Below are 12565 nucleotides of genomic sequence, written 5' to 3'. Positions count from 1 at the left end.
CCCAGCTGTGGATGGACAGGGCCACACCCATTCTTAGGGTTGGTCTCGGGAAACCTTGAATGAGAGTGTGCACACCAAGTGACTGGCACCTAGTAAATGCTCAGTAAAACAGCCGCGGCTGCTGAGGGGCGCCCACGGCGTCTCCCCAGCCTCCGGGACAGGGGCCAGCCTGTGCAGACCGGCCGGCCCGGCCAGGGCGGCCCCGTGGGTGTCCTCACACTGGGCGCCCCCGGGCGCTGCCCTCTCCACCGCCAGGTACGTCATCAGCAGCCTGGAGCTCCTGGTGGCCGAGGACTACATGATCGTGTACCTGAACGGCGCCACGCCCCGGCGGAGGATGCCGGGCCTCGGCTGGCTGAAGAAGTGCTACCAGATGATTGACAGGAGGTGAGGACCCGCGGGTGGGCGGGTGGACAGCGCTGCTGGGGCTGTCGAGGGAGAGGGAGAGGGAGCGGATGGAGTCTCCAGTAGCTACGCTGCTGAGTCCTGGAGCCCAGATGGGCGGGCCTGGCCTCTGGGCCCAAAGGAGAGAGTCCAGACTCTGCCCAGTGTCGGCTGGAGTCTGACTCTGGCATCCTTGGCAGAGCGAGGCCCAGCCTCCACCTGCGTCTGCGCACAGCGTCTCCCCGGTCTGTGCCCAGGTTCTCCCTGAAGGACAGCAGTCATTTGGGATAAGGGGGCCGCACCTTTGCTGTCCCTTTAACTGCACGACGCCTGCTGTGAACGCGCTCACTGTGCAGCTGCCTCCCCGCTCCCCGTGCCCCTCAGCCCTGGCGCCCCTGCTGCTGCCCTCTGGGAGCCTGGCGTCCAGGGCCTCCTGTAGGAAGGTCCTACAGGGCGGTCCGGCACGGGCTCTGCCCCTGGGTGGCTCCTCCTCCTCAGCCCCTCCCTCGGCAGCGGTATCAGAGCCCCCTCCTTCCGCAGGCGTCCCGGCTGGGAGGACCTGCGTCCACCTCTGGGTTGTTACACCCACCGGCCGAGGCTGCCCACACACCCTGCGCCCAGCTCCATGTGACCAGAGGCCACCCTGGGCCCTCACCATCCAGGACACTGGATGGTGACAAGTCTCAGCAGCTTATGCCTTGCCCACCAGGCCCCCTTACTACTACAGTGGGTCCCCCCCAACTCAGCTCCCTAGGGGCAGGCCACCAGAGCCGCGGCCAGGCGGTGGCCCTCCCACCTCCCCAGGGCTTACTGCGGGGCCAACTGGTCTCCTGTGCCTCCCACACAGACTGCGGAAGAACCTGAAGTCCCTGATCATCGTCCACCCGTCCTGGTTCATTCGCACCGTGCTGGCCATCTCCCGCCCCTTCATCAGGTAAGGCAAGCGGCCAGCGGCCAGCGGCAGGCAGCGGTGGGTTCCACGGGTGTGTCTCTAGCTGCTCGAGAACATCTGCTGTCCTTGCCTTGACCGGGCTTACCCAGTGCAAAAATCCCAAATCCAAAATCTAAAGCTTTCGCTCCTCATTCAGTGGAATGAGGCTGCGAGTGGCCAGCTCCATCCCGACCCCGGGACGCTTCTCAGTCAAAACGCAGATTCACCAAAAACGTCTGCACAAGATCCCCCTCGGGCTGCGTGCCTGGGGTGCACAGGAAACACAGGGAATTCCGTGTTTGAGCCCCTCTGAAGGATCACACGTGATATATATGAAAATGTTCCAAAAACGCCTTAAAACTGGAGTCTGGAACACTCCCCTCCCAGCACTTGGTATTTTCGTTTGGTTTTCCGCCCTGGGGTGGACCCGGAGCCCCCCGCCCGGCTGGACCCCAGCCCTTTTCTCTGATTTTAAGACAGGGTCTTGCTTAGTTGCTCAGGGCCTTGCTGAGTCGCCCAGGCTGGCCCTGGACTCTCAATCCTCCTGCCTCGGCCTCCCAACCACCGGAGGACAGCCACGGCCGCTGTGCCTGGCCCCACTTCAGACATCCACATGTGCGTGCGGGCAGGGTGTGGGCCCGCAGGGGGACTGGCAGCCACAGCGGCTCCGCAGGCTGAGCGCTTCTTACTAGTTACGACCGTCACCCGAGAGGCTGCTGTCACTGTCCCAGTCTTGGGCACAGGGAAACCGAGAACCGAGGCCCGAGAGGGTCAAGAACTCACCGAGAATCACACGGCAAGGCCACTCGGGAGGCGAGCCTTGCTCCACCCACTGCAGAACCTGTGTGGGCCAATGGCTCCCCCGAACAGTGTCACCCAGCCAACCCCCTCCACGCCTGGGACCCACTGGGCCAGGAACCACGGGTGGGCTGCGGCCCGAGACCACTCAGGGGAGCTGCTGTGCTCAGTCCCCGTCAGTCCAGCGAAAGACACAGGTGAAAACCCGAGAGGAGAAGAGGCCCCAGAGAGCCCACGCAACCCGTGTCCCCTCTGGAGGTCACTCGGGACCCTCCTAACTCTCCCAGCAATGGGGCACCCAGGATTTTTGTCGGGGGCCCATGCACACCAGGCAGAACCCCTGTGGGGCTGACCTGGGCCAGACTCCAGCTCCACCAGGGTCCCATGAGTCCCATCTTTAGCAGGGACCATGTGTCAGGACTCATGGCCCCCAGTCAACAAAGACGTGTTACCAGATGGGACGCTCCAGGGCCCACAGGTCACCTGCCTCTGGACTGTTCGGACCCAGCGCCCCAGGTCTGCTAGGTGTGTGTTAAATGCCCCTGACCCCAGGCGATGTCACGCAGGTTTAATTTACTTAATTCAGACACTGAATTAAACAAAGGTCCTTAGCTCCCTCCGTCTCCTGCTGAGACGCTCTGGGAGAGTTAGGGGGGCTCTGGGGGAGCTAGGGACCGGCCCTGCCCCTGCGCCCCCAGCTCAGGTCTGCCTCAAGGGCCTGTCAGGGCGCCTCCTGGGGCTGATCCACACACGTTATTTGCATAGCATGCAGATTGCCTGTGTTAGCATGTCACGCTGATGTGTTGAGCAGATCAGGCTGATGACCCATTTCCCCAGGAAGGCCGAGCGCGCCCTCCAGGGTGGGGGCCTCCGTCCGCCCTGCTCCCCACAGGCTGCCTTAGCTGGGCCTTTGCCTTTAACGGGGTAATTCTGTCACTTTGGGTTTCTTTTCCTGGGTCTCTTTAGTGGGCACAAGAGTCCCCAGGAGAAGCCAGGAGCCCAGAATGGCAGCTGCAGGCCGCCGACACCCGCGGTGCGGTGCTGAGGACCCGCTGTCCCCCAGTTCCCTCAGGGAAGGAGGCTCGGCTCCTGATGGTGGGGTGGCACTGTGTCCCTGTCACTGTGAGGCTGGTGCCTGCCTGGGGAGCAGCTCTAGGCTGTCGGGCTGACTGATGGTCTAGGACTCTCCCAGGAGCTGGGGGAGCGCCCCGAGGTGGCCAGAGCCGCGGCCTCTCCAGTGACCCTTGGCCCTGTCATGCCGGCTGCTGGCGCCTCTGGTCCAGGGACACTGCTCCAGGGACACTGCTCCAGGGGCTTTCAGATTGCGAAATAAATCTGAAGTTCGTAGAAGCGTCCTCCTCCCCCCCGCGACACAGAGGGCCACTCAGCAACGGCCAGGAAACATCTGCATAGGTTCTGCTCCTGCCCTGGCCCTGGGCCGCCGCCCAGAGCCCTCCAGGAAGCTGAGCCGTTTCCAGGGGACGTCCAAACACAGAAGCCCAGACACACAGCCCTGCGGCCGCCTGCCCGGACCTGGCCTTCCTCCCGCAGCCCAGTTTTCAGTGACGACTTTGCTATGTCACCTTGAAAAGCTTTCATGGCATTTCTTCAAATTTAGCTTTAATTAAAGAAAAAAAAAAAAAAACCAACAACAAAGAAACCATGAGTTTGAGCCCCGCGCTGCCAATGAGGTGCCTCCTGGGTTCCCGCAGCCGGAGCCCAGGCTCCAACAGGAAGCGAGCACTGTCCCCAGGACGGGCTGTGACAGCTGGCACATGCACTGGCAGTCCGGTGACCGGAGGCTGAGGCAGGAGGACGCAAGGTCAAGGCCAGTCCAGGCAACTTAGCCAGACACCATCTCAAAATAAATGAATGAACAGGGCGGGGGCAGCTCCGCAGTGGGCTCAGCTCCCAGTACTGAAAAGGAGGAGGAGGAGGAGCAGGCAGAGGCCGGCGACCCGCTTCCCTTGCCCGAGTGGCCGTGGTGCCCTCGCGGGCAGGGCCTCCGAGGAAAAGCATCCCTGGGGAAATGGGCCGAGGAGCGAAAGCACTGGAGTCCCTGGCCCGTCCCTGGCTGGGCAGTGCTGGGCTCCGGGGAGGGCCTCCTGGGCTCTCTGGGCACTCAGACGCCCCCCCACCCCCACCCCCGTCCTGCAGTGTCAAGTTCGTCAGCAAGATCCAGTATGTGCACAGCCTGGAGGCCCTGGAGCAGCTGATCCCCATGGAGCACGTGCAGATCCCAGAGTGTGTGCTGCAGTGAGTGTCCCCACACCGCCACCGCCCCACCAGCCGACCCCCTGGGAGGGGGTCCCTGCCCCAGGCTCTGCTTCCTGGAGCCCTGGGGTCCGGCCAGGTGTGCCGGGGATGGGAGGGCAAGCCACGCATCTTGCCCTTTTTTTTCACTAAGAATGAAGCCAACAGGTCCCCAAGGCTCCATGCCACCCAACTCTCCTCAGCATCATGGTCAAATCTGTGGTAGACCCACAGACCACGCAATTGACCATGCTGCCCGTGTCCAAGCACAGCTCAGGGGCACGGGCAGTCTCGGGCTGAGCGGCCGTCCCCACCACCCCCTCCAGAGCTTCTCGACCCCCAGGATGGAGCTCTGACCCTCCACACCCGCTCCCGTCCCCCAGCCCGGCTCCCGTCCCCCAGCCCGGCTCCCGTCCCCCAGCCCGGCTCCCGTCCCCCAGCCCGGCTCCCGTCCCCCAGCCCGGCTCCCACCACGCTGCTTCTCTGTGGCTCTGAGACCCCAGGGACCCCCTGGGGTGGAGGCTGCCATGTGTCCCTTTGTGTATGGCTTGTGTCACTGAGCACCGTGTCTCAGGTCCGTCACGGGCAGCAGGCATTGGGTGCCCTTCCGCTAAGAACGAGTGACACCAGAGTGTGGCTGGCCGCACCCTGAGCCCCACTTTGGTGGGGGTGTCGGCCTCTCCACCCTGTGGCTGCTGCGACCTGGACGTGCTCCCTGGAGACCCCACCAGCTCTCACGGGTGGGCCCAGCAGTAGACTCGGAGGCGACTCCGCGTCCAGCTGTTGAGGAACCACAGCTCGGTTCCCCAGCAGCCGCCCCATGTTCCCTTCCCACCCGCCACAGTAAAAAAATCCCGAATTGTTCCTGCACCTCAAAGGAACCATCACAATTTGTCCTTCCCTGAGGTCACACGATGACCAGACTGCGAGTCTAGAAAGCCGGAGTTGTGCCTCAGCGCTGCAGGAAGCAGGCTTTATGTGTGTCAGCTCCCCATATTTACATTTTGGTCTCTGTTCAGAATATATTTTTGCAACCTAGACATTAATAATCGAAAATGCATCAAAGATTTGGGGTGAGGCTCAGTGGTAGCACTCACCTGGCCATGTGTGAGGCCCAGGGCGCATCTCCAGCACCATTAAAAAAAAAAAAGGTATCTATGACATTCTATATGTATATATTGTACCAGGAATTGAACCCAGGGGTGCTTAGCTACTGAGCCACATCCCCAGCCCCTTTTTAAATATTTTTTTTAGTTGTAGATGGACACAATGCCTTTATTTGTTTGTTTGTTTTGATGTGGTGCCGAGGATTGAACCCAATGCCTCACATGTGCTAGTTCTCAACCACTGAGCCACACCCCCCAGCCCTTTTTTTATACATTTTATTTAGAGACAGGGTCTCACTGAGTTGCTCAGTGCCTCGCCATTGCAGAGGCTGGCCTTGAACTGAGGATCCTCCTGCCTCAGCCTCCAGAGCTGCTGGGATGACAGGCGAGCACCACCGCGCCTGGCTCCTCTGCTCATTTTTATAAATAAAGTTTTTTTAACAAAAAATATTTATTTTTTTTAGGTGTAGATGGACACAACACCATACCTTTATTTTTATGTGGTGCTGAGGATCGAACCCGGGTCCCGCCCGTGCTAGGCGAGCGCTCTGCCACTGAGCCACAATCCCAGCCCCATAAATAAAGTTTTATTGACATGGTGGCACACCCCGGGGTCACCAGTCACTTGTGACTGCATTTCTGCAGTGGTGGCCCACTGAGGCAGTCGGAACAGACTGCCTGGGGCTTGAAGCTGGGAACTCGCATTCGGGGCCCTTCACAGAGAACGACTGTGGAGCTGGATCTGGGTCCTGCCTCCCGAGCATCCGGGGCCTTGTGGTGGGAGGGTCCTACCCAATCGCTGGTGGCAAAGCCAGTCAGCCAAGCGCCCCTCTGTGCAGATGCTGGACTCGCCAGTGGAACAGACCCTCCGCTCAGGGTCTGCAGGCGAGGCACGGGGCAAGGTGGCCGCCCAGCGGCTGGCTCGGGGGCTCCTTATTGCTCTGCAGCCCGGTGCGGGCAGCCACGACCACAGGATTCTTTCTCTGCCCAAAACCAGAGGGCTGGGGTGCGGCCCCAGGCTGAGCACCGTCTCCCATGTGCAAAGTCCCGGGCTCCAGCCCAGCACAGAGAGCGCGGGAGGGTCACTCCCCAGCAAGAACCCTCCGGAAAGCAGGCTGCACCCACCTTGGCTTCTTTCTTTCAGGTACGAAGAGGAAAGACTCAGAGCGCGGAGAGAGAGGTGTGTGCAGAGCCCTCGGGAAGGCTGCCGGGGCGGGGGCTGCCGGGGCTGTCATACGAGGGGGGCCTATTGGCTCTGGCTCAACGGGACCCAGGAAGGTCCACGCTGGGCTCAGGAGAGGGCCTTGTGGTGGGCCAGGTGGGGTCCTCGCTCCCCCACGCAGCCACACGGTGGCTTTAGGGAAGTACTTAGAAGCACCTTGGAGGGTGTTCTGGGAAACCAGGAACAGCGTAAAACCCCTGGGCGGTGAGGGTGACCAGGGCTCACGCTCAACACAGGACCCTGCTGCCCTGGTGCTGAGCTCCCCCTTTGCAGAGGGAAGGCAGCCTGCCCCTCGCCCCACACATGCACAACCATCAGCAGAGTGCACAGAATTCCAGGAATGTTTCAGCCCTTCCCACTTATAGAGATTTCCTGGATGGTTTCACAACCGTTGAGAGTTGCCTAGGGAAGCTCAGAGAGGGTAAGGCACCTGCCCGAGGACACACAGCAAGTCCATGAGAGAGCTGGGGCTCTTGGTGGGTCACGACAGGCTCAGGGAAAGCAGAGGTGAATATGACAGCGTCCTGGACCAAATAGCAGAGGACAGAGACACCTCACTGGACTGCCCAGGAGCACTCCGGTGCCTGACGTGGAGCCACGGGGAGGGCAGGTGGAGGGGAGGCGGCAGGGCAGGTGGCCCAGGCTCTCCCGCGTCCCGCCTCTCTCCTTCCGCCTGTCCTTAGGAAGCTCTTGTCGTGATTAACAGACACAACATGAAACTGACCCCCGCCCCTGTCCAGGGGCACAGCTCAGGGCATGGGGCAGACCCAGGGCCGTGCACCGCCCCCCACCCTCTCCAGGGCTCTCCGTCCCCCCAGGCTGAAGCTCTGTCCCCTCCACACCAGCTTGGGCCCCCCACCCGGCGCCCACCAGGCCACCTCCCGTCTCAATGGCTCCAAGGCTGAGCACCTCCCAGGAGAGGGTCCCTGTATCTGGCTGTCACTGGACACCACGTCCCAGGTCCAGTAGCAGGGGTGGCAGGTAGCAGGTGCCACCCTTTCCTCATGCCCCTCACATGGGCATGAGGACTGTCCACATCCCTGCAGTCCACTCCTCTGGGCATGTCCCCACAGTGGGACTGTGGGTCACAGGGTCACAGGGCCCCTCGGTGTGGCTCCTGAGGCCCCTCCTGCCGCCTCTCCCCTGCTACAGCCACCAGCGCTGCGCGGCCAGCTCCTGGCCTGTCCACAGTGCTGCCCTGGTGTGTGGTCACCACCTGTCCTCGCCCCTGACCTTCCCCTGTGAACTGTGCTGCCCAGTCCTCAATGAGAGATGGACGGCAGACAGCACCCACACCCACGTGACCGCAGGTGCCACAGCGTCTGCGGAACAGCAGCCCAGGGCCCTCCTCCCTGGGGCCCCTCAGGCCCACTTCTATGGCTGCCAATGACCAGGACACTCCCATACTGGACAGCAGTGCACCCGTCTCCCCCTCGGGCCCAGCACGACCAGCCCTGAACCGTCCCCAGGCCACCATCAGCCCGGGCCAGACAGCCCGCTGGCCCACCTCGTCACCTGGCGCTCTCTGTCCACAGCGCGAGGCCCCAGCCAGAGTTCCTCCTGCCCAGGCCTGAGGAGAGGGCAGAGGCGGCGTCGGAGGAGGACGGGTAAGTGTGCAGGTGGCCACGGGGCGAGAGGTGACACCCACGGGCTGCCTGGCCCGGTGACGGGCACACGTGTTTCTGGGGAGCCGCTCACAGTGACGTTGGTGTGTAGTGAGTTAAGGTAGCTCCCTGGTCACCTGTTCTGTGTCTGTCGCCCTCGGAGCTTCCCGAGGTCAGGGCCTCCAACAGGGACCGTCCCCTCCTTCTCCCTGCATCAGCACACACCAGGAGACCAAGTTCTGCTCTCAGAGAAGGTTCTAGAAGGTGACCTTGTCAACGTCCTGGTGCATAGACTCAGCCTCCCCAGGCTTGTGAGCCCCGAGCAGCTTTAGGGGACTCCTGGCAGCAGTGAGGGGCCTGGCCTGTGGCCACGCAGCCCGCAGCCTGGCTCATCTGTCACCCGGCAGGTGACACCTCTCTGTACCAGACCCAGGCCAGGCAGAGTCAGTCCCCGTGGGCCCCAGTGCTGACCAGGGCGGGTTCAGGCCCCAAACAGGTAAATGGCACTGAGTCTCCTCTCTCCCACAGGCCTGACCTGGTCACCGAGGATCAGGAAACGAGGTGGGTGTGACGCTGGGTGGTTGGTGACCTTTTCCGAGTGTTCTGAGTGGGGCCCAGCCTTGGGACAGCCGCACCACGGCTTACTGGGGGCGAGGCGTACTGTCTGGGGGTGCGGGGCAGTGGTCACCCACGCCGATGACCCTGCCCTGTACGGCAGGGGTGCAGTCACCCAGGCAGGTTGACGATGACCAGGTGACATCACCCACCCATCACTCTTACGAGTCCTTCTTTCGCCTCTTTATACTTTTAAACGCGTCATCAACTTCAAAATACCCAGAGAGTGTCCGACCCTGCTGCTTACTGGTGGACAGATGATGATGTTGAAGGAAGGAGGATGGATAGGCGGGTGGTCAGTGGGTGGGTGGGTGGGTAGAGGGGTGGAGGATGGTGGGTGGACACCTCCGTCCAGTCTGGACGAGGACCACAGCCCTGGGACCTGTTCTTCTGCCCGGGCACCAGGAGGGAGGCTCCTGTCAAAGCCACATGGGTAGGTGGGTGGCAGGTGACCTGCCTTGAAGAGCAGAAGCCACTCCTGCTAGAAAGGCTCTCGGGCTGGGGGGTCATTCTTCTGGACCCCACCCACGGGGAAGGGCATTCTCCACTTTAGCTGGCCTGTGTGTGTCCCCAGCATGTCCTGAGGCGGCTGAGCGTGGAGAAGACAAAAGAAGATTCCAGATGCCAAGAAACTCGACAGACGCCCTCCAGCCCGGACCTGCTCGCCCGTCCCTGTCCCCGGCCGGCCCTGTCCCCACCACCTCTGAGCCCCAGCCTCTTTTCAGCTGCTTTAAAACATTTTATTTTATTTTTTTAAAAACGAGGCAGTGCTAGAGTGTCCGGAGAAGGTCCGGCTCCTCCCGCTTCCAGAGGACCCTGGTGACCTCTGACCCTGCCCCCAGCCCCTGAGGCTACAGGACACCTCTTGCTGTCCTAGCTGGCCCTGGCCAGTGCTGGGCACAGGCGGAGGTCCCTCTGTCCCTGACGTGGTCCAGGTTGGAGCCACCGACCACCCCGGCTCCCTGTTTTGTCCTGTGCCCTTCCTTTTGGAACGTGGCCCCCGCAGCCCGGCCTCAGGCCTGAGCTCAGTCCCCCGAGGGCCAGGCCTGGGCATCACCTGACCTCAGCCTCACTTCCCAGTTCACACCCCTGGATTGTCATTCGCCTGGCCCCTGTCACCTCCAAGGACACCCCCTCTCCCTGGGAGACACTGAGCTGATCGCATGAGTGAGACGGCTACCGAGGAGCCTTGTCCGGTGGCAAGACCCACCGGCCTCAATCAGAACCCGCTCACGCCCTCTAACTGGATCGCCACGCCACAGGGCATCCAACCAGGACCTCCTTCCAAGGGGACAGCTGTGCCCCCTCCCTGGCCTGACCCCCGGGCCAGGTTGGGACACCCCACAGGCTTCCCACTGAGGACAGAGGTCGGGCAGCCAGCTCTGCGCCAGGCGGGTTCCGGAAGTGCAGACCTGGGAGAGGAGGCTGCAGGAGGAGGCCGGAGGCCGAGGCTTCTGAAGATGGTGGGAAATAAGTCCCGGGGTGCTGAGCAGGGGGCACCCGCGTCCCCAGCTCGGACCTGGTCCTCCTCCGGGGAGCCGGGGTCTGGCGGGTGAAAGACGGACAGACCTGCCGGGGACAGGCCTCAGGAGGGTCCGTAAGCCCAGGACCCGCAGTGTCTGCTGTCTGTGGAACGGGCCCCGCTGGTGCTCCAGGCTGTGTCGCTGTCCCTGATGAACCCAAGCAAAAGTCCAGCAGGCACCTCCCGAGGCCTCTCCTCCTGCCTCCGCAGGGGGCGCGTCAGCAAGTCCATCGACGCCCAGGTGACCCGCCAGGTGAAATGTCCAGCGGGTGTGGACCTGGCCCAGCAGGGCATGTCTGGTCATTCCCGCGAGGTCCGGGGCACAACGAGGTGCCAGGTGGGACAGTGGCCTCGGCCTCCTGTCCCACACGCCAGCATCTCCCACCTGGGGACGACGGAGCTTCTGAGGGGCGATGGGCCTGGGAGCCCGTCACAAGCGACCGTGCTGGGCCGGGGACACTCCGGGGGACACCCACTTCTGACCCAGGGAGGCTGGACCATGGGGGATGGAGATGCGTAAATCCCCATTTCCTAGGTGTCCAATAAAGGGCGAGGACAGTGATGGTGTCCCAGGACACATGTCACCTGGGGCCTGAGGCGGCCGCTGCCACGAGACAGGCCTCTGTCGGCTGCCCCCAGACCCTGCTGCCCGGGGCCATCCCTCACTGACCACACAGGGCAGCCCTTCTCCCCACAGCACCTGGTCCCGGGGCTCTGCTGGTGGTCCCGGCGAAGCAAGAGCCACAGGAGGCCCGGGAGGCCCCGCGTCCCCACAGCCGGGGCGCGTCCCTACAGCCTGCGCAGGACAGCACTGGCCCTTCCGGGGAGGCCCCGCCAGATGCCACACAGCCACACGGCTCAGTCCGGATGACCAGGGCAGGCTGCCTGCTGTGACTCTCCTTGCCCATCAGGACCGCGACCCCCAAGCCTCGTCCTCACTGAAGACCGGGTTCTCCCCCAGAGGGACGAAGGAGCCAGGGACAGGACGGGCCCGGTCTACCCTCCCACAACCAGTGCCTACAGCGGCGGGCGACGGCGTGAGGGAGGCCCATCCGCCTCGAGGGGCCCGGGCTCCGCCCAGTGCACCCACCACCCCTCGGATCACCAGCAGCCACAGGCGCGAGTAGCCGAGGACCCCTGCTGGCCACAGCAGACCCTCCAGAGGGAAGAAGGCCCGGCGAGTGGGAGGCCGCATCTCCGGGGGCCACCTGTGGCCAGGCGTGTCTGACAGCCCCTTGCGCACGCCCTGTCCAGGACATGCCGCCCGGAACCTGAGCCTCGCGGTGGAGCTGCGTCTGGGGAGCAGCGTGGCTGAGAGGCAGTGGACCCAGGCCTCCTTGTCAGGGGACATTGGCTTCCTGTCTTGTGACCTGAGAGTGGCAGTTCGCACGTGCACCCTCCTGAAGGCGAGTTTTGTGATTTCTAACCACAGAAGTGACCATGACCGCTGTCGTGATGTGAAGACGTCATCTCCATGAGCTCTGGGGGGTTTGTGGGACATAATAAACTATGACCTAGAAGGGAGTCTGGCCTCTGTGTGTCCAGAGGGAAAGTGGGGCGGGGGCAGGGGCCGCGGGCAGGGAGGAGCCCCAGAAGGCCGGCTCCCGCGGGCTTCTGCTTTCTTGCCCATCTGCAGGGAGGCCCCCCGAGGTGCACCCAGGGCCCCTGGCTCTGCTCTCTGTGATTCCAGGTGCTTTCTGGCCCCAAGCCTCTCTGGAATGAAACCGATTCAGTGGGTGAAAAAACAATCACAGATTTGGTGAGGTGGCCACGCCTGTCATCCCGGCCATGCCGGAGGCTGAGGCAGGAGGATGCAAGTTGGAGGAGGCCTCCGCCTCCACCTCAGCCATTTAGTGAGACTCTGTCTCAGAATAAAATAAAAAGGGCTGGGGTTGGGCGCCGTGGTGCACGCCTATAATCCCAGTGGCTTGGGAGGCTGAGACAGGAGGATCGCGAGTTCAAAGCCAGCCTCAGCAATGGTGAGGTGCTGACCAACTCAGTGAGACCCTGTCTCTAAATAAAATACAAAATAGGCTGGGATGGGGCTCAGTGGTCGAGGGCCCCTGAGCTCAATCCCTGGTACCAAAAAAAAAAAAAAAAAAAAAGGCTGGGGACACAGCTCAGTAGTGG

General features: G+C 62.6%; 1 protein-coding gene across 1 annotated transcript in view; it reads left to right on the top strand.

The window, feature by feature from the left end:
• Atcay (ATCAY kinesin light chain interacting caytaxin) overlaps positions 1 to 11913 on the top strand; it is a 31390-nt gene extending 19477 nt beyond the window's left edge. The window contains exons 6-14 of the mRNA XM_077110367.1: positions 256 to 387; positions 1232 to 1318; positions 4271 to 4369; positions 6617 to 6652; positions 8230 to 8284; positions 8810 to 8859; positions 10646 to 10772; positions 11347 to 11554; positions 11690 to 11913. Coding sequence (XP_076966482.1) covers positions 256 to 387; positions 1232 to 1318; positions 4271 to 4369; positions 6617 to 6652; positions 8230 to 8284; positions 8810 to 8859; positions 10646 to 10772; positions 11347 to 11554; positions 11690 to 11913 — 1018 coding nt within the window. The remainder of the gene's footprint in view (positions 1 to 255; positions 388 to 1231; positions 1319 to 4270; positions 4370 to 6616; positions 6653 to 8229; positions 8285 to 8809; positions 8860 to 10645; positions 10773 to 11346; positions 11555 to 11689) is intronic.
• Positions 11914 to 12565: the final 652 nt, after the last annotated feature.

This window comes from Callospermophilus lateralis, chromosome 1 (genome assembly GCF_048772815.1).
Source record: "Callospermophilus lateralis isolate mCalLat2 chromosome 1, mCalLat2.hap1, whole genome shotgun sequence".
NCBI classification, from domain to species: Eukaryota; Metazoa; Chordata; class Mammalia; order Rodentia; family Sciuridae; genus Callospermophilus; species Callospermophilus lateralis.
Note: the sequence above shows the minus strand (reverse complement) of the source record. Positions and strands in the feature narration are given on the sequence as shown.